General features: G+C 37.2%; 2 protein-coding genes across 21 annotated transcripts in view; one reads left to right on the forward strand and one right to left on the reverse strand.

Moving 5' to 3' along the window:
- Positions 1-27,015, forward strand: part of ARHGAP15 (Rho GTPase activating protein 15) — a 629,485-nt gene that overhangs the window by 488,193 nt on the left and 114,277 nt on the right. For all 5 annotated transcript variants that reach the window (XM_005573073.5, XM_045368219.3, XM_005573075.5 and 2 more), the window contains one exon: positions 2,456-2,590. In XM_005573073.5, the coding sequence (XP_005573130.1) occupies positions 2,456-2,590 (135 nt within the window). The remainder of the gene's footprint in view (positions 1-2,455; positions 2,591-27,015) is intronic.
- The window catches only part of LOC135966678 (uncharacterized), a 267,601-nt gene continuing 243,246 nt past the window's right edge, over positions 2,661-27,015 (reverse strand). For 10 of the 16 annotated variants that reach the window (XM_065526467.2, XM_074008991.1, XM_074008990.1 and 7 more), the window contains 2 exons: positions 7,845-7,948; positions 2,661-7,059 (listed from right to left, as the gene is read on the reverse strand). In XM_065526467.2, the coding sequence (XP_065382539.1) occupies positions 6,893-7,059; positions 7,845-7,948 (271 nt within the window). In that variant the 3' untranslated portion in view covers positions 2,661-6,892. Of the gene's footprint in view, positions 7,060-7,353; positions 7,949-27,015 lie in introns of those variants that run through there. The other 6 variants (XR_010580214.2, XM_074008988.1, XM_065526470.2 and 3 more) reach the window with 3 other exon arrangements.

The raw sequence follows: 27,015 nt of genomic DNA on the forward strand, positions 1-27,015 counted from the left end.
TACAGTTATTATTATATGGTATTTTAAGTAGATATAATCAAATGGTCAAATAGTATCTATTCATTGGAAAATTTTCTTTATCTATCACTACATTCAATTTTCATGTTCACTTGAATTAACTGATATTAATGTGGAGATGAGTAATATTAATGCTGTTTTCCTTTGGTTAAGCCATTATTTGTTGGTGGTGGTGTTTCCTTGGTCAAGTTAAAATCATTCTCTTTTTTACCTGCTGAACACTTTCCTTTAGGAATTTCAAACTTGTGCACCAAAATGGCATTTTGTGTTGGACTTTTCTGATAAATTTTTGGTTGAGATATTTGTGTGTGTGTGTGTGTGTGTGTGTGTGTGTGTGTTTTTGTGTGTTTAGGTTTCCACTTAAAGTTCAGTGCCAAAGCTACAGTACTTATACATTTTCTAAATGTGTTTTAAGCAATAAGTTGTACAACATTTTTAGAACATGTGTTAAGCTATTTCTCTAAGAATGAAGCTCTTAACAAAACATAAGCACTCTGCATGAGATCTTAGCAGCAAAGTGCTTAAAAGATAAAGTAAGAATTGGTACCATGGGAAGAACACCAGCTGTAGAGCACACAGGTCCATTATGAGAAGTATGGTAGTGGGTAGGGAGAAAATGATTTAATCAGGAGTAAAACCAATTTTATTATAAGGGCACGCAGGGGGTGTGGCACCATAGTGAGAGGGACATTTCAAAATATCTGACAGATTTCAACAATGTGAAAACCCCGTTCTTTAAAGTGACAGTAAACCCCATCAGGTCTCCCTTTTTGATGCTATTGTTAACAGTTGACTGTTTAAAGCTGGCCTGCTAAGATGCTGTCGGCCTATTTCAATAGTGTGTAGCCAAATAAAAGACTAATTGTTGAAATACAATCAATCAAAAATGATTGCAGGGCAGAAAGAAGGTCTCCTCTGCTGATTTTGTTGTGGATCATATTATTGTGTTATGATTGAGGTAGGAATGAAGACTGAAAGGAAAGATTAGCTCATCTGAAATAAACAGATTCACCTTCATGTCTTCTCTTTGCAAACACACTGTTGAGCAGGAACACCACTTACTATAAGCCTTAGAAGCGATCGTTCATTTATTTAAAAAAAAAGATCTGCTGAAGATTTGGGCTAATATTTTTAAAAGGACATGAACATTATTAGCAAAACAGCCCATGCAGAGAATCCCTACAGTGACAATTCTCAGCTTTTCTTACATTTTGGTGCAAAATGCTCCTCTGCATTCATAAAACTGACATCCAAGGGACATGTGAATGCGAGCCCAAGACATCAGTAAAGAAACAAATTTTCAGTTGACCAAATACCTCAGTGTTTGCCAGGATTCTCAGCTTTTCAGTTAACCCCCAGATTGTCTAAAATGATTAGTTTAAGTTTTCATGAAGCCCAGAATCCCAAACCTTTTCCATGTTGCCCGTTTAGAAAGACAAATCGTCTGGCTCGACAGCAGTGCCTGTGTACCTTGCTTCCTTTTCATTTTATGTCAAAATGTCCCTTTCAGACGTGAATGCATCCACTTCTTGGGTGAGACTAATTCCAGACATTCATATTGAGGGTGAAAAGGACAAAAATAATTGCCCAGCACACTTTATTTCTACTACAACCTTCACTTTGGCTTTTACTTTCTTTCATATTTCAACATTTCCACTCACTCAAGCTTCCCAAGCAAATACTTCTGTTGTTTCTAAAAAAGAGTTGGTAAGCACTTGTGGTTTGTCTTTAGTGTGTTATCATTTTTGACAGCTTTGCATAGCCTACGTAGGCCAACAGGGGTCTGTCTAATATTGTTGCTGGGCATATTTTCCTCACTGAGATGAGAACTAAAAAAAAAAAAAAATATTTTGAAGCAGTAAGAAAGAATTAATATCCTTTCTCACTCAGTATTCTATTCCTTGCTGACTTTATATTCAGGCAAAAAAAGGGAAAAAGTGTTACCCATTATTCCCTTGTACATAGCAAGGCTAACACATGTAAAGCAATAACTCATTTTCTATTGCCATGTTTAGCATATGTCTCCTGTTGGCTCAGCAAGGCCTTTAGGCTGGTCCCTTGAGTCGGCCATCATTGGCAACTCTTAGCCCCTCGGCCTCAAAACCAAATAGCTTTGAATCATGTTGAGCTGTGATGCTAATTTTCATACTGATGCATTATGGGAATAAATGTATCTGACATACTGTGTCAATGGCACTGTCTCTTTGTGTCTCTTGTTTTTTTGTTAGCTGCATTCCTACAGATGGTATTCCATTGAAAATGTTCCCTGCCTACGGAAAGAGGGAGGGAAAAAAAAAACATGCACAGCACCAAACCTCTAGGTGCAGAAGGCTGTTAACGGTTGCTGATGATAGTAGGCAAACATTAACATAATAATTAGTGTCTTGTAATTGTTTCATTAAAACCAGTTGTTCCATTTCTCCTCGTGTTTTCCCAGAAGAGAAGCTGAATTTGGACGACAGCCAGTGGGAGGACATCCACGTTGTCACCGGAGCACTGAAGATGTTTTTCCGGGAGCTGCCTGAGCCGCTCTTCCCTTACAGTTTCTTTGAGCGGTTTGTGGAAGCGATCAGTAAGTACCTCACAGAAAAGGGCAGGTGGTGGAATAACCTGACATCCTGGAATTATTAAGTAAATAATAAGAATGATTATAATAATAATCATGGGGAACAGATAGTATCCCCGATGCTCCGTATCTTACGTTTTTGTTTTGTTTTGATGGCTTGTTTTATTTCTGGCCCTGCAGTATTATCTGAGGTGGGTTTTTTTGTTTTGTTTCGTTTTGTTTTGTTTTATTAGGAAAAAAATATGACATCCTATTTAGGGTAGTCAATTTAACTAAGCGTCCTCAAATGAAAATAGTGTCTCATCAAATCTGCTTTAAAGGGTTCACCGTGTGCACCCCTCGTCTCTGCCTTTATACTTTCAGAATTGCAATGACTTTGAATACAAAGGGGTCTTGAAAAGAACCCTAAGTGAATTAAATATTACATTTCATGAAATATGTGTTAAATTATCAACTAAGACATCATGTTCTCTTGGTTCACTCACCCTTCACCCACTAACACTAGTAAACAGCCATAATTTGCTTATGAGCAGTGTGATTATCAAATTAAGTAATGGCAAGTTTCTTCTGTTAAACTGGTGACGTTATAAGAGAGTGAGTTATATCTGTTACTACCCAGTAGTCATTGTACACTCCATGAAGCTTCTTTTTCTGTTTTTTTTAATTCATAAAACACACACACACTTAAGTAAAAGTGAATAAATGAATGAATAAATCAATGAAAATCTTTTCCAAATGCAAGGGTACTTGTGCTATTAATCCTTCGAGAAGCAACTACTGGTATGTCTCTAAATTTAATATCTTAGGGTATGCTTACTGTAACTGTGACAGCTTGGGAAAAGTTTCCTGGCAAGCCAGCTGATTTAAGGAAGAAAAAGAAAGAAGAAAGAAAGGTAAAATTAAAAACTTTGCAAGCCTGGCAGGAGCTTAATTAAAATCCTAACGAGACAAATCTCCAAGAAAAAAAAAATGGCTGTACTCAGGAGGTCTGATCTTGGATGGCTGGGTGTACAGTGTTCCCATTAGTAGAAGTGGAGATTTGGGGGTCCTGTGATGGAAAACAGCCCCTCAATATGCCCTCTAATTCTGTCATTCACAAAGCCTTCACCCTTGTTTAAAGATCAGGCAAAATGGTATCAAGTAAAAGAAGAAATTTCTCTCCCAAGGTCTTGTTGCTTGCTCAGTTTCAGATTTTGTTGTTGTTATTGCTGCTGCTGTTGTTGTTGAATGTAGTAACAATACTCTAACTATGGGTTTTGAGTTGAGGCTGGAACTCTTATCCCTTGTCATGACTTCATCTCATGAGCCCTCTACTTCTTCAGAAGAGCAATGTTTCATAGTTAAGCAGGCTCTCTTAACTTCATTTGAAAAGAAGAAATAAAATATAAACAAGCGGGCATTTCCGTAACAGCTTTTTCTGATATTCTGTCTTGGAACACCCAATCAACTTACAATGCTGGGACAGTGTTCTGGTAGGAAATTGGAGGGACTTTGCGTTTAGATGCCTATTTCTGATTGTGTACATTTAAAGAAGTCATATAAATTTCACATCATGATCTCCACACATTCAAGTGAGGATGATCTCATTTGGAAACTTACTTCGGTATGTGCTATTTGGGGGCTATACTAGGATAACCATCATTTAAGCTTCTTTTAGTTCACCTGATTCTAAAGATATTAGGAAAGTCATTTTCTTAGCTTGAGAGATATGGAAAGCAGGCCCTCAGAACCCACATGAGAGTCTGTCCTTTGAATTTCTCTAAGGAGTAGGATCATCTCAGGGATATTCTAGACTTAAGTCCAAATTGTATAGCATTTCAGAAATATAGGCATGATAAGAACAGAACATGGCAGAGTTTTGAGGCAGGCAGCAGACTATTGGGATTGATGGCTCTGGCAAGGGTTTCTGCCAACACCTATAAAATGGGTTATGATGAGAATGAATAAGAAAGTGCCTAAGAAAGTCCTTTAAAAATGTAAGAGGTGCACAAACAGTGCTAACAATGTTTCTCCATATGAGCTTTGTTTGACAATGTAATTTGGAAGAGAAGAGAGAGACTTCTTCCTTCATTGTTCAAGGCAAGGAGAATCAAACTCAGCGTTATTGTGTCGGGAGTTGGTTCCTACCGGTGGGTTCATGGTCTCCCTGACTTCAAGAATGGAGCCGTAGACCTTCTAGGTAAATGTTACAGCTCTTAAAGATGGCACGGACCTAAAGAGTGAGTGGTAGCAGGGTTTATTGTAAAGAGTGAAAGGACAAAGCTTGACAGGGTGGAAGGGAACCTGCGCGGGTTGCCGCTGCTGGCTGGGGTGGCCAGCTTTTATTCCCTTATTTGCCCCCTCCCGTGTTCTGTTTCTGTCCTATCAGAATGCCCTTTTTTCAATCCTCCCCATGATTGGCTACTTTTAGAATCCTGCTGATTGGTGCATTTACAATACCCTTGCTAGCTACAGAGTGCTGATTTGTTCGTTTTTACAATCCTCTTGTAAGACAGAAAACTTCTCCAAGTCCCCACTCGACCCCGGAATTCCAGCTGGCTTCACCTCTCATTATGGTCTGAAAGTTTGTGTCCCATCAAAATGTATACGTTGAAGTTCTCACCCCCAAGGTGATGGTATTAAGAGATGGGGGCTTTAGATGGAGATTAGGTCATTAGGGCAGAGCCCTTGTGAGTGGGATTAGTGACCTTATAAAAGAAGCCCAAGAGAAACCTGTATCTTCTTCCACCATGTGATGGTACAACTAGAAGTTGCCATCTATTAGCCAGAGAGTGGGCCCTCACCAACACATTAAATCTGCTGTCAACTTGGTCTCATACTTCCAAGACTCCAGAACGGTAAGAAAGAAATTTCTGTTGTTTATAAATTGCTAAATTTATGGCATTTTTTATAGTAGGCCAAATGGACTAGGACACTCAGCAGCCTTGCTTCAACTCACAACCGAATAGTAGAATGTCATTATTTTTTAATGTGTAAAATGGAGGGATCATAATGGGGCTCAGAAATATGTTATGATGTTGGATGTTAGTACATTTACTAACCCATGTGTTTTTTATATAACCTTGAAGCTAGTCCTTGTGTTCTAAACCTAGGAAAAACTGTAGGTTGTAATTCATATTTAAATATTCTTAAGCAATGAGAGAATGGCCACCTAGTTTCTTGGCAATGGTAAAAACCACACCAAAGGAAATACTTTCTCTCCATGTGTACCAATTGTATTTAAAAAATCTTTCAAAATTTTAAGAACATTTATACCCCATTGCAGGGCTTTATCATAGCTTACATAGCCTCTTGTAAAAATCTATACGGTGAGAAACTCAACAGATCCACTCACGAGTTTTTGGCTTTATATGTAAAGGGACCAACTAGGTAAAGTAAATTCACAGGAGAGGATGAATTGAGGACAAAGAGGGCCAGACCCAGCCTCTTTGTCCTCAGATTCTAGTTCTTCCCTTTTATTGTCTGTACCGTAGGAGGGTTGGTCCTAGCCAGCTATATTTTGCAGATGCTTTTTTTATTAGTGGTGTTTTTTTCTACTTTTATTTCAGATTAAGAAGGTACATGTGCAGGTTTGTTAGCTGGGTATACTGCGTGATGCTCAGGTTTAGGGTACAAATAATGCCATCACCCAGGTATAGAGCATACTACCCAACAGTTAGTTTTTCAGCTCTTGCTACCCTCCCTCCCTCTCCCATCTAGTTGTCCCCAGTGTCTATTGTTGCCATCTTAATGTCCATGTGTACCCAGTGTTCAGCTCCCATTTATAAGAACTTGGGGTATTTGGTTTTCTTTCTCTGCATTAATTTGCCTAGGATAATGGCCTCCAGCTGTATCCATGTTGCTCCACAGGACATGATTTCATGTTTTTTTATGGCTGTGTAGTATTCTGTGTGTATGTACCACATTTTCTTTATCCAGTCCACCATCATTGGGCACCTAGGTTCATTCCATATCTTTGCTATTGTGAATAGTGCTGCGATGAACATGCAAGTGCTTGTGTCTTTTTGGTAGAATGATTTGTTTCCTTCTGGATATATACCCAGCAATGGGATTGCTGGGCCCAATGGTAGCTCAGTTTTAAGTTCTTTGAGAAATCTCCAACCTTACATGTGCTCTTGAGGTGCTATTGCACCCGGTCAAAGCCACTGGAAGGAGATAGCAGAAAGAGAGAGAAGACAAAGGCCAGCAGTTTATTAGTTTATCCCCAACTCATTCACTCTTGCCACCCATTTGCCTCAGGTAGCTTTTCTGCCTGAGGCTCCTTCTGCTTTACAGCTTCAGCTTTGACCAGACAGGCCCCCTCTGGTTTCAGCTCCCATCTGGTGACACAGACTCTCCTTTCTTTGCTTTTCCTGCCTGGAGAACGTAGTGGCTTCCTGGTGTGTCTACTTTCTTGGTTACTCCACTCTTCCTTATCTGGTTCTCAGCTTCTTCTTTATATGAGCAGCCAATTCTCTGCATCAAATTAATTCCCTCTGTTGGTGTAAATACTTAAAATGGTTTCTGTTTTTTGGTTACACACAAGTAAAATATCACGTCAGTTGATGTCATGGTACATGTTGTCATAACATTATTTCCCTTTTTTATTACCCCCAAGTCCAGTTTGTGACGCGTTAACATTTTTATTTGGCCCCAGATTGGGAGATCTGTTACCCTTTCATGAAAGAGTTAAAAGGTGGTTAGACCCAACGGAATTTTGCATCCCACTGGAATACTTTGCATCTGAGGAGAAAATGTTATTTCTAGTACAAGCAATTAATGACCACTGGTGCCGTCTGAATAATTTTTATTATATGTTTGAGAGTTATCACATAGTCCAAGAAGAGTGAACAGAAGGCATTTACTTTTTAAAATAATTTCTTTTTGGACCAAAAAAAACCCCCATTAATATCATAAGACCCCGCAATTGCCATAGTAATCCCTTGTCTGATAATACTCATTGGGGTAACAAAAACACTAGGGATTGTTTTATGTCTCAGAATCCAAGTACAGCAGCTATTGATCTGAAATTCTATACTTGAGGTCAATCCAATTGGGTCACCTGCAGGTTATTTCATGGGGATTTAACCCACTGACTGCAAGGACTTAATTCCCGGGAAATGACTTGTGCTGAAGGCATTATTAGTACTGTAAATGTGAACTCAGTAGAAGAGCACAGCCAGGGAGTTTTATGATAGGTGATGCAATCTTGTGGCTAGAGGCCTGCAGGGGTCCAGACATTTCCAGTAGATCTAAATCCTAGGAAATGTACTAACTTTACCTCTGTTCCCATCTTTTTCTTCTGGTAACTCTACAGATCCAAAGAAAAAACACAACAAGCAATGTTTTTTTTTCCGTTTTAATGTCTGCATTTTTCCAAAGTTCCTGAAAAAGAGAAAGGGAGGAGAAAAACCCATTGGAATTTCTAATAATTGTCTCATTTAATTCTCAAAATAAGAAAGCAGGAGATATTGGAGAAATGGAAAGATCATCTGCACAATAATTTCTAGCTCATAAAGTTACTATGAGAATGAAATAGAACAGTATTTTCTTACTCCATGTTAGGCACTCAGTAAGCGATTTAAAAAGAAATTAATTTGGCCAGGCGCGGTGGCTCAAGCCTGTAATCCCAGCACTTTGGGAGGCCGAGACGGGCGGATCACGAGGTCAGGAGATCGAGACCATCCTGGCTAACACGGTGAAACCCCGTCTCTACTAAAAAATACAAAAAAAACTAGCCGGGCGCGGTGGCGGGCGCCTGTAGTCTCAACTACTCGGGAGGCTGAGGCAGGAGAATGGCGTGAACCCGGGAGGCGGAGCTTGCAGTGAGCTGAGATCCGGCCACTGCACTCCAGCCTGGGCGGCAGAGCGAGACTCCGTCTCAAAAAAAAAAAAAAAAAAAAAAAAAAAAAAAAAGAAATTAATTTTTAGAAGAGTTCTAAATGCACATCGCTCAAAAAACTAGACTTGGCATTCAAATACAAACATAAATACTTTGTGTCATTGTATATTACCTTGAGCAATAGCTATTGCCAAATATCTGTATTTTATATAATCCTACAGAAGACCCATATGTCCTATGTCATCTTATATAAGACTACAACCATTTTTTCTACATTTTAAAAGCTGAATTTAGAATTAAATTAATGGTCAGAAATTTCAGTATTGGAGTTTTAGGTTAGAAATAAAGTTGAACCTTCCAAGAGTGAGTGATGTTTCAATATTTAGTACTAGATATTAAAAGCATTCATGCCTTAAATGTTGACTTCTCTGAGTACATTTTAACCCTGCACTCTGATTTCTATGATCAATTGCTCAACATCTTTTGAAATTTATTTATATGTACACAAAGTTACTTTTCTATTTCATATGAGTAACTATTTTAATTTTATTAAGATTCTTATAATTATTTACTTGATCAAATTACAATATTCAACAAACAAAAATCTTACAGAAGTTAGGATGAAAAGCAATGGATTGGGCCCTATCACATCATATCCCCTGACCTATTCATGAGAGGAAACCTCATTTAATGATTTTAATTTTTATCTCTTCTGGTTACTTTCATAACTCTAGATAATATCTCTACTTTTGATTTATCAAGCACGGATAATGTCCGTTACCTAATATTGTTTCATTCTACTCCACTTCTTTTAGTATATGGTAGCCATATTATTATAATTGTAAGCTAAATAATATGCCTAAACATCTTTTTATTGTTTCATCAACATTCAACAATATCGGCTAATTTCCATTCACAAGGTGAGCATGTACTCCTTCCCACCCTTTCCTTCATCTTTCTATAGTTTATTTTTAATTTTTAACAATTGAAGATTTTTTTCTAGCTCTACTAGAATTGGCATACAATGAACTGCACGTTTTAAAAGCGTAACTTATCAACGTTTTGACAAATGTATGCACCACCACCAAGATAAAGAACATCTCTATTATTCCCAAAAGTTTCCTCTTAATCCTTGGTAATCCTCTTTCTTTCCCCTTTCCACCTGCTCTGCACTCCCATCCCAAGCCACCACTGATCTGCTTTCTGTCACTATCGATATATTTACATTTTCTAGAATTTTATATAAATGGAATCATACAGTATGCACTCTTTTGGGTGGGGAGTTTTTTCATTCAACATAATTATTTTGAGATGTATCCATGTTATATTGAGTTCATTTTTCATTAATGAGTAATATTTCATTATTTGAATATAACACAATTTGTTTATTTGTTGATGGATATTTGGGTTTCTAGTCTTTGTTACAAGTGAAGCATTTACAAATCTGCGAACATTTATGTACAAATTTTTGTGTGGACAAATGCTTTTAGTCTTCCTGGTGATACTTAGAAGTAGAGACCTTTTCCATATGGTAGGTATATATGAAGTTTTTAAGAAATTGCTAAGCTGTTTTCCAAAGTCATTGTACCATTTTTCAATTCCTGTCAACAGTATACGAGAGTTCCAGTTTCCCCACATCCTCAGGAACACTTGGTGTGGTCAGTGTTTTTAATTTTAGCCATTCTATGTGTGAAGTGGTATCTTGTGGTTTAATTTGCATTTCACTAAAGGTTAATGATGCTAAGCATCTTTTCATGTGCTTATTGACCATTCCATTATTTTCTGCAGTTAAGAAACCTTCTACATTTTCAAAAAAATTGACTATTTCTTTGCTATTGAGTTTCGAGAGTTCCTTACATATTCTCAGTGTTAGTTCTTTATCAAATACATAACTTGCCAATATTTTCACCCATTCTATGGCTTTGTTTTCCTTCTTTTAATAGTGTTTTCAGAAGAGCAGACATGTTTAATTTTGATAAAGTCCAGTTTGTCCATTTTGTCTTTTATGGATCTCGCTGTGCCTTCGTGCACTAAAATTATTTTCTTCAACATCTGTTCTGTTGTCTCAGCCAGTGAATTTTTTTTAATCTCAGGCATTGCAGTTATTATTTTTAGAAGTTTGCATTTTTAAATATATTCTGTCTTAAGGTGTTTAATTTTTCTCTAGCTGTTTTAGCTTTTTTTTTTATTTGATGCATAATTGTACATATTTACGGGATAGAATATGATGGTTTGATACATGTATACAATGTATAACAATCAAATCAGGGTATGTGAGCTGGCAGTTGTTGATTTGTTGAATTGTAAGTTTCCAAAGTTGCCTTTTGTATACAAAAATAACTTTTCCTCCCACTCCTGGGCAATGTTCCATATATTTTTCATTATTAGAATGCAGTCAATGTTAACTCCTTGATCAAAAACAATTGTATGGTTCCAGTACTGTGTCTTTTGTGTTTTTTTTTCTGGCTTGACTAAGTAAATATTATATCTAATAGTAATATATAAAAACGTATGAACATATATATTGTGTTCATCTATATATACATATACATATGAATGCATGTATGCGTAGGACACAGAGATTAGGCAAGTCGGTGCTCAATTGAGAGAGTAATGATGTTACATACAAGTCTTCAATTTAAAGGCCACAATCACACATGCCTTTTAAGACAGGGTTTTTTAAATGCCTGGGTTTTTAAATGATGATTAAGGAGTAAAACAAGTTGCGAGAAATGGCACCCATAAGATCAACTGAGCACCATTGAAATGCAGACTATTAGTCACCAAACATAGAGATTATCCTATGCCTAGTCCTTAAACAGAACTCATATCCCTGTCTATACATCAGTCACACCATCATCATGTAAAAATAATTTAAGTTAAATACATTGCCCTATGGCAAAAAGTACCTATTGCATGTTCTAATGGTTTTTTCCCCCTATGGCCTTTATTCCATTTTGCCTTTAGAGTATATTTTCCATAGGTAATTGGGGGTGGGGGGGGAAGCCCGTCAAGTATATCTGCAAATATTTTCTTTACTCTTGACTTTATCTTGCCCTTTGGTCAAACTATTTCTGATGCATCATCAACTCCATGATGACACTCTTTAGGAGAAAAGAAACAGAGCTTGCAAGGCACTTGACTAAAAACAGTTGCTAAACCTGAAAGCATGATAGTGACAAATTGCCTTAAAACCAGAGAAAGAGCAGGGTGTAAAGGTTCATCACAAAGAAACCAGAGATGTAAAAATAATACAGTATAAAAATATCCTCTCTTGCACCATTTCAAGGAAATTTGAAATTGAAACAAAGGTAATACAAACACTTTTTTTTTGTTGTTTCCACTGCAAGCTAACATTCTCACAGACTTGGTATTTTTGTTGTGGTTGCTTTTTAATGTGTGTGTGTGTGTGTGTGCACGCACACATGCAGAAATTTTATGGCTAATGCCTAGCCTGTCTCTTAACTCGTTCTAATTATATTCATAATTAAATTGAAAAAAAATACTTGACTAGAGCCAAATGGCTTGCACAGGTGTCTTTTTGTAGGAATGGTTTAGTGCTAGATGATAAACTACTGGACCTCCATCTCCTTAATTTGGCTTAATGAAAAGTCCTTTATAAGTAAAACTAGAAGGTGATTAAGAATTAAAATTGGGCCTTGACTCAGAAATTAACTGAATGGTAAGACATCACCTCCATTAGAAAATGTGGCACTTGTCTTTTTGCTTTTCCTTAAAACTTTTATTTTACTTGCACTCCTTTCTTCCATCTACTTAAGGTCGCTTTTTCAAAGCAATAAACTCTTCAAGCTGAGCAACTGGCCAGGCAGCCTTCATGAGTCAGCTTCCCTAGCATCCTTACTTTTACTGAATAGACCTACTTTTAAAAAACAGATAACAAAATGCAAAATTTCTCCTCAAAACTTAAGTGGAAATCAGTTATCTTGACCTATTCTTCTAATAGTGGAATTGAGTGGCTGGTTTTCACTGCCTGTTATCAACTTCACTGCATCAACAGATTGTAATAAAACTGAAGCTTGGGAGGCCTTCTATCCTACCCCGAGGCTTCTGCCTCATTTCTTATGCCTTGCTTGATACCACATTGTGATCACCGCTAATGAGTCTTCCAAAATATCTGCCCACTTACCCCCAACTCTGGCTCAGGCCATCTCTAGGAGAATGAGCTCTCCTATTTCCCATATTCATTTTTTTCTCTCACCCAACCCAGCATGATTCTAGTTCTAAAATACAGGCAAACTGATATAACTGGCTTGCATTTCATTTTGAGAAAAATCCAAATTCCTTCCAAGGTCTTCAAAGTCATTTATGATCTGGCCACCCAGAAGCTCTCCAACTTCATCATTTACTGTTCCCTGCCTTGCCCATTGCATTCCAGCCCATTGGTACCCTGGCTCTTCTTTGAATACTCCAAGCACACTGAAGGTCTTTGCTCCATCTCTCTACTGAACACACTCTCCCAGACTGCTACTCCCCTGTCAATTCCTCAGGGAAGTCTACTCTCATCAGCTAAGCTAAAGTTTCTACCTGCACCACACACCACCACCTCTATTCAAATCCTGTCTCCACCATTTACTATCTAGACCTAGAGCAAATATTTAACCGCTCTAGGCCTCCATTTCCACATATATAAAATGGAGGGAAAAGTTATATCTTCACCATGGCAATTGTAAAAAGAATTTCATGAAACGCACTTATTTACAGAGTCCCTCGCCACAGTATCAAGTTCACTGGTATTATCATATTAGAATATAATCAGAGTGTCCTTTAGATAGCAGTCTCAGAGGACCTTGCTGTTCATTCTCATTGATCTTTCCACTTCTCTGGAAAAGCCATTTCAAATTATTGTCTTAAAGCAGCCATCTTCATTCTGCTTTAATATTTTGCTTTGAGAATTTCACACAGCACCAAACATGTTTAAGATAATATGACAGGATATTCTCTTGCTTCATGACCCAGGGATCCCATTTCCTTTATCTCATGACATTTCTCCTTTGTTCTGCCGGCTGTTGTCAAGCCCAACCCCACTTGGATGGTCCAAAGCCTATGACTTTATTATAGAACTTATGCCTTCATCATAACCCAGATGCTATCCAGATTCTCCGACCAGAGCTTGCCTTGCTTCTACTAAATATTAGCAAATCTGTGATGTTCATGGTGGCACCAGAAGAGCCAACTCCAAAGTGATGACTTCTCTCAGTTGGGAAATTTGTAACATTGTAGATCCCAATGTAGATCCCAAAATGTTAAGAGTTATCAGCTGAACACAGGGACAGACACACATACAAACCACACACACACACACACACACACACACACACACACACTCATTCTCCAAACTGGAAATGTTTCACTTTTTCTTTCAGTTGCCACACAATATTCTAGCTTTGAAAGTTAGACTTTTAATTTTTTAATTATCTCAAAAGAACTTTCATATTAACCTCACGTGAACTTTTTACTTTTTTTTTGAAATTTTTTGTAGAGACAGGGTCTCACTATGTTGCCCAGGCTGGTCTCAAACTCCTGGACTCAAGCAATCCTCCTGCCTCAGCCTCCCAAAGTGCTGGGATTACAATCCCGAGTCACCATGCCCAGCCTCATGTGCTATTTTCAAAGCCTGTTATGAAATAAGGATGGAGGCTTTACCCATTTCTCTTGTTTGCCCACATTCAGTCAGACATTCTCATTTGCTCAAGTGCTTGTCCTTTCTCCAGCCCTCCTCTGTCAATAAAAGAATTTTCCTTAAATAGCTTCTAGGACTATCATAAGCACCTTGAATTGTGGCTTTTCTTCATCTGGCTCATTCCTATTGCTCTGCAGAGTTAAACATTAGATGTGATGGCTCCTGGAGTACTATAAATTTCCCAGGGGAATTCTGCTTATGTTGGAATGGTGGAATATCCACACTGAGAATTGCCATGTGGTTTAGAGAAAGGAATTTCTCCCTAAGGATAGGCTCATACATTTTCTACCTACACTTTCTAAACAGAAACATGGAAAATAAATACACTATTATAGAAAATAAGTAGTGGTGCTGGTTTAAGAGTAAAAGTAATATGTTTGGAAGGATGAAGGCAGATGTGTGTATATGTGTGTGTGTGTGTGTGTGTGTGTGTGTGTATTCTATGAACTATAAAAAAATTATATTCAATAATTATGAGTGTTTTTTTGTTGATTTATACTTTTCTATTTAAACGTGTAGTTCCTCCCACTTCCAACCATTTCATTACATACAACACCTTTATTTTTCAGAAATTGGAATTCTAAAAGATCAAATACCTGTGTCCATGATTACTGTCTAGCCAGACAGTTAGTTCTTGGCCCCTTTCCTTTTTCTTCTCACCTTGAGTGTCCAGCAGGTGAAAGGTTGACCCTTTCACATTTCCAGCCCATTCCCCTGCCAAGTAACGGATGGGCAGATCTAATTAGTACCATCTGTCCTGCTAGTTGCAGGTGGTTGCTGTCTTACAAAGAGATGAAAGCAACAATCTTTTGAGCTTTTCTTCCAGGTCCCTAACTCTCGGCACAATGGTAACATTACTATTTGACACCTTGTGTGTATTATTCTCTGAATATCTAATTGGCGTCTAAGAAGAAACCATTACCTCATTGAAATATTCTTTGGAAATTTTTATGTGCTTGTGTCGTGTTATGAAAATGTTTTAGGAAAAGTCGTCAGGAAAAGAAGAATGATCCTGAACAAATATTAGACCCAGAAACACTTCAGAAGCTCCTTTCTGTAAGCTTGGATTTGTGATGCTCAGAGCTTCTGAGAGCTGGATCCCCTCAGTGTTAGCTGAGCAGAAATCTCCACCAAGGAGAATGGCAAGCCAGAGCACAACTAGAAAAACCACATTGGTCAATGTCAGATTTCCAGCAGGATCTTTTTCTTACAGCCCCTTAAATGTTTTTAAAATACTTAAAGTGTAACCCATAGAGCCTGTTCAGTGTTCTTCTTTCTTCCTCTGCACTTTCAATAATTTATCATGAATCAAAGATTCCAGACCCTTCATCACCATGATCACACTCCCCCAAATGTGCCCTCCTAAGGTTTGGATCTCAGTCAGATCAGGAAGCTATAGCAAAATACCAGAGACTGTGTGCTTAAACAATGGGAATTTATTTCTCACAGTTCTGGAGGCTGGACGTCCAAGATGAGGGCACCAGCATGGTCAGTTCCTGGTGAGGGCCCTTACTCTGGCCTGCAGATGGCCACCTTCTCATTGTGTCCTCAAATATAAGAAAGAGTGGGCTCTGATCTTTCCCTCTTTCTGTAAGGGCACTAATCCTACCATGAGAGCCCCACCCTCATGACCCTATCTAAACCTAATTGCCCCCCAAAGACCCTACTCCAAATATCATTGTATTGAGGGTTAGGGCTTCAACATATTAATTTTGAGGACACAAACATTCAGTGAATAAGAGAAATCATACTTCAGTGAACTGTTTTATTTGTACAACTTTGTCAGTGTAGAATAAAGCTTCCTCCTATATTCTCACAATATCTTCCTATTACTATGATAAAAGATTTGATTTTTTTCTTTATTAATATTATACTATTGGGATCTGAAATTGAATTTATAGTCCAAGGTCTCACTTTTGCCATTTTCTCTCTCAGATAAGTTTGTACACTTTTAAAGTTTCATGCTGAAATGTGCACACCATCTTGTACCATGGTACAAGAGAATTTTGCTTTAAGTCTTGCATATTCAGAAGACTTATGTCACCTGAGTCTCATAACAACAGGAACTGGGACCAAAACCCAAGTTTTTAACTACAAATTCACTGCGCCTTCCTCCTAGTATTGTGATATTTACAAACCTGAGCAGTTTGACTTCCAAGTCCATATTTACATCCTCAAATACATTCAAAACCATATAAGACAAACTGCAAGGCCATTTAAAACAATGGAGCAGTTAGAGATAAAACTTTACAACATTTGGGGAGGAACTTCAAATATTGTGCCAATAAAAAAAAAACTTAGAGAAGAGACATTCCAAATATACAAAGTGAACTTTAGACATTTGGACAACATTTAGAAAGAATTTGAATCACAAATACTATAAACTATTAGACTAGTGGGAATTTAAATAAACCCCATAACTGCCCATATGATTACAATTCCAATTTCTAGTATATTTACCAAACTTTTACTTCATATAGCCAATTGCTATATGTATATTTCACTATTTAAGTTTATTTTTAAAATACTTCTTTGTGGTCAATATTATTCTTCCTATTGTTTCCATTTGGGAAATTTAGACTAATCAATATTAAATAACTTTCCTAAGGCTACCAGCTGGGAATTTACAGAGCTAGAATTTGAACCCATAACTGGAAGATTCCAAAGCTGTTACTGTTAACCACACAACTACAGTTTTTGACTAATTTGGAAAAAAAAAAAAATGATTATACGTGTCTATTTAGAAATGAGATAATTAGTAGATTTAAATGTAGTTCAGATAAAGACTTTATGTTGTTAAAAACTACAATGAGAGGAAACCAAACAGAACACAAATGAATTTCTCTGCTCATATACATGGTCTCAAAACCTCATTATTTACTTAAGACTTCCATCTTGACTATTCAATTTAAAACAAATTCAATATTTTTTAAATTGCTTTCTGTATCCAAGGCAACATTACAGGTACTCATTCTTGTGCCTGGGTCACTGGAAAATTTTTTAAAAATAAAATAAGCACCAGTGAAATTCAAACACACCTAGCAGATGGAGAAGGCTAAAGGGTATGTAAATTTATTTGTAACATGTATCTCTTAGGAATGTTAGCTAAAAGCACCTATTCTGTGCAAAATGCATCACTAGAAGAAAACAACAACAATCAACCTCCCATATTCCAAATGCTTAAAGGTAGAAAGAAGGCACTATGTCCTTATTACAATCCCCAGCAAGTGAATTATAAAATTCTTAGAACTTTCTAAGAATTATAAAATTTCTTAGAACTTTCGTCATATGTGTTATTTAATTAAAAGGTGAAACTGTCAGTTCATCACTCATGTCATGTGCTAGAAAAGTATTTTCATGGAGTCTGTAAGATAAATTCATTATTTCAACCCTCCATACCCATAATAAAAAGAGCCCAGTTATAATTAAAATACTAATACCATGTCTACTCACATTCAGTGGTATTCTTTTTAAAAAATGTTTAACGTCTTTGTTAAAAACACAGCAGCATAAGACCACAGATCTTAATAGTATTGTAAGAGTATTTTTAGTTGGGAAATTTTTAAAATAAAATTTGTTTCCCAGGCTTGTATGTTTGTGACTCCTTTTTCTGGCAATTAATTGCAAATTTTCTCTGCTGAGTTAAATACAAAACTGGGTATAAGTTGTCTCGTGTCTAGGTACAGACCAATGAAAATATTGTTTTCTATCTGTTTATCTGACATAAACTTCTCTGGAGTAGGAGACATGTCTTACTGATCTTTGTAGTTCTGGCACTAACTGAATGTTTAAAACTATGTGCTTTGTGGTGGTTGTTTCATGTAATTCCTCCCAGAACAATCCATTGTAGTTAGCAGCAATAATCTCAAACTACTGAAGTGGGGAATCAGAAGGAAAGAGGGTGGCGAGAAGATGAATGGCAGAGGTGGAAACGATGCTTAATTCAATCCATTTTGTTGACAGTAAATTCAAGAATTAACTGCTTACACCTCTCCTAATGTTCCTATATGCCTTCTGAGCTCTGTTATACAGCTACTACCAGAGGACTAGGTGGACTCTAGTATTCACATTTTCTACATGTCAAAGAATTATTATTACTACCTAATTTCCAGAAATTTCATCTCAGTGGTTTAAAAGTTTATGAGAGAAGAAGGGAAAAATTAAATGAGCAAATCAAATCTTTTTACCAGGCTAGTGAACTTTTGCAGTCTCCAAAGGGTTACCTGAACTTCTGCTAGTACAACTTGCCAGGCTTAAATGCAGAGCAGTGGTGGAGAGAACAGTGAAACTGTACTATAAAAATAAATTACTGTCATGAATATTAAGCAACAAGAATATAATAAACATGACTGTTTGCATGATTCTGATTTATTGGTACTGATATGCTTATAAATTATGACACTAAGTGTTTATTCTAGTTGTTTCAGAATATGGGCCAAACAAAGCTGGGTGGACACTTCCTGCAGACCTGACCATCTGCCACCAAATTCCTACTTCATTGCTCCTGTCGTTGCGTTTCTTATGTCGGTGGCTTCAGGGCCATGTGTGAACAACCATTCCCTTTTAGTTCACTTTGCAGACTGAAGGAGGTTGCCTTTCCAGGACCTGGTGTGACAGCCATCATCATGAAGTTTGTGATGTCTTGCAGTGGAACAACTCCAGCTGCAAAACATCCTGAAGGCTGTTCCAACTTATGCTGTTAAACAGTGCTCACTTTTGACATAAGAGGGTCCATTGCTGTATTTATGAACCTCTTGGCACCAGATTGGGGATTTCCCAATGCTAAGCAGCACTGCATTTTGCATTCTTTCTTAGCGGTGGGTGCTCCATAAAACTGGTGCTGAGAGGTTAAAGACCTAAAAAAAAAAATCAAAAAAAAAACCACAGAAAAACAAACAAAAAAAAACCTCTGTGTATTCATATAGAGTATTTCAACTGCCATAAGATAACTACACAAGTAGCACTGTTACTCTTGCTAATATCCACAAGGAAAAGTTATTAAGATTTGCCATTGGTTTTAATTGACATTATTTGGAACCAGATATTTGTTCAACAGATGGCTAGAATAAGGTATCACATGAGAAAATAGCGCTCTCCTGCTTCAGGTTTTTAGCTTTCATGTTACATCTCATCAAAGGTTACTTCAGGAGATTAAAATTTTCTTTTCTCTAACGTTGGTGGAAACTTGCAAGGAAGATAGCCAGTAAATTTAAAGTAAGCTTAACGAAAGATGCAATTTTCACATAGTGAAGTATGCTATAAGGGTATAAGTTGGTGCTACCTGTAAAGAACTATTTATGATATAAACTTAGCTGTAGATGAAATGCCAAAGTTCATGATGAGACAAGGCCTGTTAATGCTTACTGCTTTGAATCAGAACTCTTAGAAAATTCGTAGGACTTTTGGCTACATTTAGCAAAAGCATTTAAAATGTGCATGCATTGTACTGACAGTTATATATCTAGAAATTTACCTTAGGAAATTTTCAGAGAGATGCACAAGGTTGTGTACAAACTTGCCCCTCAAAATGTTATTTATAATATTGAAAAATGTAGAAGTGTGTGTACACACTTAGGGAAGGTTAGATTATGGCCCATTTATATTATGAAATACTAAGCAACTGGTAAATTGTGCTACAAAAAGCATTATTTCACAAGGTAAAGCACCAGTAAATATTAAGAGAATATAAGTATGATATGGCATGTATAGTATGAGACTATTGTAAAATATGTTTGTAAATATTTATATGTAGAGAAAAGAATGAAAGGATTTACTTCACAATATTAGCAGGGGATGATTATACAGCCTTTTTTATTCTCTTTTTTGTTTCCCTGTGTTCTGCAAGTTTCTGCACTGAGTAAGTATATTTGTAGTGATTTTTTCATGTATAAGAAGAGGGTGAGGAGACAATGTTGGAGGAGATTTCAGAATCAGTTGTTTGTAAGGCTTCTCAAACCTGGCTTCTTGACCCAACTCATCTTTGTAGAAACAGATTCCTGGACCCACCCAGATAGATGTTGATTCATTATGCCTAGGGTGAGTTTCCAAAATGTTTTCTAAAAAAAAACATGAGCAAACCCTCAGGTGATCCTGACGGCAGTCATATTTGGGAACCATTGATTTTGGTTCTTTTACTTTGAAGCCAAATAAGAGGAGAGCAGCTCTTCCTACTCGTAGTGTTGACATCACAGCATCTTGTCCAAGCCATGATGTATGCTCCTCAAGGAGAGTACGGAAGAGGTATATTCCCTAAAGTAGAGAACATGTGAGCACGTGTGATCTAGCAGCACAATGAATGATGAAGACAATAAGTGCTCTACAGAAGGGAGAGACAAAAAAGTACTGTTTGGGAAGACTTCATGAAGGAGGCATTAAGAGTATATGGAGGCTGGGCGCGGTGGCTCCAGCCTGTAATCCCAGCACTTTGGGAGGCCGAGACGGGCGGATCACGAGGTCAGGAGATCGAGACCATTCTGGCTAACACGGTGAAACCCCATCTCTACTAAAAAATACAAAAAACTAGCCGGATGAGGTGGCGGGCGCCTGTAGTCCCAGCTACTCAGGAGGCTGCGGCAGGAGAATGGCGTGAACCCGGGAGGCGGAGCTCGCAGTGAGCCGAGATCCGGCCACTGCACTCCAGCCTGGGTGACAGAGCGAGCCTCCGTCTCAAAAAAAAAAAAAAAAAAAAAAAAAAAAGAGTATATGGAGTTTGGAGGGCCAGCCAGGAATGTTGGCTCCAGTCAAGCACTGACTCCAGCCGTGAGATAAGGCTGCTGTTTTGTGGAAAGTGAGGAATTGGGGTTGAAGGCAGCAATGATTTTGGAGACAGCAGTAGGAAATAAAGGAGAGCAGATACAATTAATCCAGTATTATGAATCCTGAAAGCAAAGCAGTAATTTTGCATCCTCCTGCCTATCACAGTACTTTCCACAGAAAAGGGACTCAGTAAATTCTTGGTCAATAAATTAATTAATTGCAGAGAATTCAGTACTGCAGATGGGTTAAATTTTATGCTGCAGGCAGGGAAACTCCATTAAAGATTTTTGAGAAAGGTAGTGGAAAGCAGAAACCCATGTTTTGGAGAAAACAATGTGGTGGTAATTGTCCGGATATGTTTAAGAGGAGAAGGGAAGCAGGAAACCCCATTGTGATTTGGCACCACATTTGGCTACCGCCCAAATATAACCTTGGGCAAGTGACCTGAGTCCTCTTGACCCATGCATGGATATGCCTCAAGAGGCTCATGCACCACTCCACAGAAGATTGGCCAAATTTGTGTACATGTGAATCTGTGTGTTTTCTGGAGCAAGATTCCTAGATGTGTGAACCCCCCAAAGAAACTACTCGAAGTGTAGTTTAAAGACTGGTAGCATCAGAATCACCTGGGATCATGTCAGACTGTAAATTTGAGGTCCCCACTCCAGACCTCCTTTATGACAACCAGTGAATATAGAGCCTAGGAATCTGTTTTTACAAGCTCTCCAGGTTATTCATATGTAGGCAAAAGTTTAAGAAGCATCTAGTAGCTTGGTTACATCTAAGGTGTTCACCAACTTAAAAATCTTTGACTATTTTGCAAAAGAATAAAAGGAAGAAATGAAGGGAAAAAAAACTTTATGTAAAAGATTACAAAAAAAAAAAAAGAAAAGTTGCAATGATTTAATGACATCTCGGTTAAACAGTCTTGGAAGAAATAGATGGCTTAGGTTTTGAAGCTAGATAACCAAGAGGATAGAAATGTACTTCACAGAAATTGAGAAGCTGTGTTGATGAGTTGTTTTGCACACAGTAGAAAACTGAAACACAAATTATCAGTCAGATGATTATTCTTACTGGCATTGTTCCTACAGACAGAATGTGGACAGTTGTACGGGCAAAAAGGTACAATACATTTTCCTTACCCATTTTGAGGGCCATGGCTGACACCTCTATAACAAAAGATAGATTAGCAAGAGGAAAGCGTAACAGATTTATTTAATCAAAAATGTGACACAGGAACTTTCAGAAATGAAGATCCAAAGACCTAGGGAAAACTGTGCATTTTTGTGTTAAGGTTTGACAGCGAATGAACAGCCATGTAGAAATGTGGCTGGACAAAAGTATGATCTAATGGTAATAGACTGGGGGTAGGGAGTGGAACTCAGCAAGGCCTGTTTGTTAGATTCTTTTCTGTGTCTCCGTATGACATTCTTTCCTCTGGGTACAGGGCAGGACACCCATCACATCAGGGTCTTCAGGGGAGAAGACAGAAAGTTAGAGAGTTAATTTCTAGGTTTTATGGCTTGCTTTGGGGAAGAGTTCTAGTTTATATGACCAGCTTCCAGGGAGAAATGAGAGGAGAAATGAGAGGAGAAAGGAGTACAGGCAAAGATCAGAGAGAACTTCTTGCTTCTGAGGCCCTTCCAATCTTCTTCCAATCCAAAGTCCTCAGCATGCCAAATGGCCATACTTGGAGGTATCATGTTCTGAACCCCAACACAGGTCACTGTACCTTTGTAAGGAATTTGTTCAAGGATTACCCAACTGAATCTTTACAGTGATTGGAACATTGAATAGCCAGTCAGAAGTTGACCGTCAGAATGAAAATTTGGCCAGATCAATGATACCAAGATATAAGTTGCTCTCTGTGTGTGTCTCTCTGTGTGTGTATGTGTGTAAAAATATTCAAGCCTAAAATTGGGATTCCCACATGTGAAAAATATATAGGTGTATGCATGTTAAGCCATTTTAGTCCTAGTCCTCATTTTAAATGTCTCAATAGTTCTTAATAAATTATATTCACTTTATAGCACATACTTTTATCTGAGTATGTCAGTAGCAACTCAGGCCCCTTCTATCTGCTATCCAAATATAGAACAGAAAGTATAGAAAACTGTATGTTGGGGGACACCCACTGCCATATAATTGCAACACCACTTCATACAGTGAGCATGTTTGGAGTAAAAGTAGTATGATTGGATGAATATGTATGATGCAAAATTCCTATTACATAGGTTTGAGATTGTTTTACATTTTTAAACAGAGCATTAAGAAATAATCAAAAATGGTTAGCTGAACAGGCAAAAATGAACTTTGGCTAATTTTGGCATAAGCTCTCCAACTCTATAAGCCAAAAGATATCTTTAAATGAAACCAACTCCTTTGATTCAAGAAAGAGAAAAGATATGCAGATTGAAAAGAACTTTTAACTCTAAGTCTACACTATCATTAAGTGTACTTAGATTTGTACCATATAATTATTATGATTGTAGCAATTAATCAACTGATTAACATGTAGGGTCAGCAGTATCCAGTGATCTTATCTTGAAGCTTGAATTAATTAATTATACTTTCTTCGACATTATTATTTTCTATTTGCATACCCAGTTTGTACAAGTTGCCCCTTATTGACAAAATGTGGTTTAGTCTCTGTACTTATCACAGCAGGTATGAGCACTCACTGAGGTACTTTTGCTCATATAAAGTCAGAATTATAAGGAAACTGAAATATTGTCCATACTTTCTGAAATAATTGTCTTTTGTTATTTTTCATTATCAAATATATAAAATTATACAAATTAATAAGATTCTTTTGAATGGTAGAGAACATAAGATCAAATGACTCTTGTCTGAGTAAGTCAAATTCAACGATACTATTGAAGCATCATATAGTCATTGTATTATTCAGGAAATTCAGCTTATATTGCAAGAAATGCCCCAACCTGCACCTTGCAAACATATGCTTCTTTAAAAATATTTTTAAATATTTTCAAATACATAATCTCTCTTGCAGAATCTCTTTTGCCAAGATTTTGCAAAATGTTCAAAATGACATTATTCCCATTAGTTAGGTGAGGAAACTGAAGCAAAACACATGAAGTGGTTTGTCCAGAGCCTCCCAGATAGCTATTCTAGCAGTAATGGAATTGAGAAGCTCTTTCACCAAATGCATACGGAAGGACTTCTTCAGCACGCACCAATGTTGAAAGCAGAAACAGTAAGATGAACAGGGCATGGTGTTGCACTCAAGAAATTCACAGTCCAGCAGGGGAAACAGACATGTGATGAGATATTTACAAGTGCAGCACCATAATAAATGTATGAAAGGCTGCGAGAGCAGAAGGGTAAGAATGTCAGTGCATTCTTCTATTCTATTGCTCATGGTGTTTCAAAATGACACCCTTGATGGAGTTGTTTCATATGAAAGAAGGTGGAATGCAAAAGAAAAAAAAAGATTGTGATATGAAACCTGTTGCATATGCTAAAGCTTTTTTTTCTTTTTCCTCGAAGCCACTTATTAGCGGGGCCTGTCTCAGTTGGAGGCTCTGCCTTTTTTGCTTACAGACTGTCTGACGCCTTTATAAAGTGGGCCACTGCATTGTTGATTACTACACACCAGGGTGGTCTGCAAGCCACTGTTTTCTGCCATCCCACAGTGAGACAGCATCTTCTGATGTTCTCGTCTCATATGTCCTTAGAGAACGGTTTGTGTTTCCTAAGAAGCTTAAGTCTGGATGATTTACATGTAACATTTTAAACTCCAGTTGTGTAATGCCTTGACTGGGATTGATATATGCTGAAAACAGGTTTTCAGTTCTGTATATGACAGTTAGTATGTGTTGTATTGTCTACCCTCATTTATCTATGAGGCCAGAGAAGAGCTGTGACCCACAGTAATGAGGATCTAAAAAGCCTGTCCTCTACTGCAAAATAACATCATGCAGGAGATGCTCTGACCACATACTATAATCTCATAATCAAATGATTAAGTGCTTGTCAATCCAAATAAGATGTGTTTAATTTTGACTTAAAAAGAAAAGAAAACCGAGAGCAGCAATTGGGTTAAGACATGAAATGGTCAGTTTCCTTCTGCCTGCATTGAGTTGCTTTTCTTCCACATACTCTTTTGCTTTTTTCCAAGTGAAATGGCACATTTTCTGGATCTGAGAGTTGGTCAAATGATCACAGAAAAAAGTCAAAAAATAATTCTACTCTGTGAATGAAAAATGGATATTTGTACTTACCCTCATAAGTATTAAAAGAAAAATAATGCATGAAATTCCGTAGAAATGTGCCTATCATGCTATCCTGACTCAAACCAGAAGACTTAGAGTATGATATTGCTAATATAATACATGTGGTGGGTGTGAGTGGAAGTATGTGTGTGAGATTTATCATTGCCATAGTGTTAAAGAGTTGAATTAGCTTCCACTTGACTAGATGAGAGCTCTTAGTTCTTATTTTGAAAGCAATCAATTGAGCATGGTTAATTAGGATATCACCAAGTAGTTTAAAAAAAAGAAAGAAAGAAAGAAAGAAAAACAGAAAAAAAGCAAGGCACTTATTAGAAAGTATACTTTAAATCTGCTCACATTACAGTGCTGATCGAAGGATTATGGAAAGAATACACCAAAGCAGAAGTTGTTAGGTGCTTTCTGCACAAACACATTTTTCTTCAATTACAACAAATTATTATAGTTATTTTATGTGGTACTGCAAGGCTGCCTTTATGTGAATCATTGAGTTACAAACAAAGAACACATTTCAGTCCTCCAAGCAGTAATTGTAAGAGGACAAGCCAAAAAAATCCCATTTGGGGAAAAAATTAATCTTTAATTCTGCTCTTATTCTGTCCATCAGAGCTCTTTTATCTCAATTTACAAACATACGCCACTTTATATAATGTTAAATTACAGTGAAAATTTAAAATAACTAGCAATATTAACTAGCTATCCAAGATTTATATGGTATCATTTTATTTAAGGTATGCCTTTCACTTAAAATGTCCCAGTGTGAGAAATAAATTAACTTTTCTCATTAATATGGAAAATAAGAATGGTTTTCATATTTTCACAGACATGCCCTCTTCATTATATTTTGTTGTGTATAAGACTCATTTCAAAGTAGGTCCAGAAATCTAGCAGCCCAAGAAAGCTGAGTATTAATCCTCAGAATATCAGTCCACGCAGAGGATTGATACTGCAGCACCCAGCTTGTACCCTACATTTACTAATAAGCTCAATGGGAGTCCTCTTAACCCTGGGCAAGGTTGAACACTTGCATGATTTGAGGTTTGCAAACAAAAGTACAAAAGCAAAATGCACATCCTGCCCTAATGCTTAGATGGTTTCTTATTACTCGGGTTCTGTAATTTAAACTTTAGCCTTCTTTTATGCATTAATTTAAGAGTTATTGTGCGGCAACCATTGAATGAAGCAAGTGTCCTGTAATTTGTGTGCTTGAGTGCAGAAACATAGAAATGTTAAAATTTTACATGCATGCCCTAATTGTTCAAGTAACAGTATTAGCAGATACAAGTGTTAGTAGCCTACAGGGTAACTCAGATTTGAACATATATTACTTTTCCCTGCAGAAGATTCTGTTTTTATGTCAAGAATAAGAGCCATTTGTTCCTCTTCTCATTCATAAACTCAAGAGAATAAACTTGGATCTACATGTTGAAGCTGAACATGTTAAGTCCTTGACTATTCACGTCTACTAAATCCTTGGGCTGTTTTGTTTTTTCGTTCCCTCCCCGCACCTCCTTCTCATCCTTTGTTATAAAACTGCTTTAATTTACCTGAAAATAAGTGTGAACCCAGGTAAAAATCTAAATAATCAGAAATAATAGCTTTAAATTTCCAAATGAAAAGAGTTGCCTTGTATCCAATATGATAGCAGAGGTTTTCACCGTGCCCTGTAATCACAAATAAATTTTCCTATGATTTTTGCATAATCACAGTTTTTCCAAAGAAAATCCTTTGCTCATAAAGATGCATTGTTACGACGCACATTTCTCTATCTTCATCTCTTATTTCTATTTTTATTGTTTTTGCCATTCTGGGAGCGAACAGTAAGGCAGTTTTTGCAGTTCAACTATGTAAAAGAGGGTCATAGCTCTATGAATATAACAAGACATAGTGCAAACCA

The sequence above is a fragment of the Macaca fascicularis genome, chromosome 12, assembly GCF_037993035.2.
Source record: "Macaca fascicularis isolate 582-1 chromosome 12, T2T-MFA8v1.1".
Classification (NCBI taxonomy): Eukaryota; Metazoa; Chordata; class Mammalia; order Primates; family Cercopithecidae; genus Macaca; species Macaca fascicularis.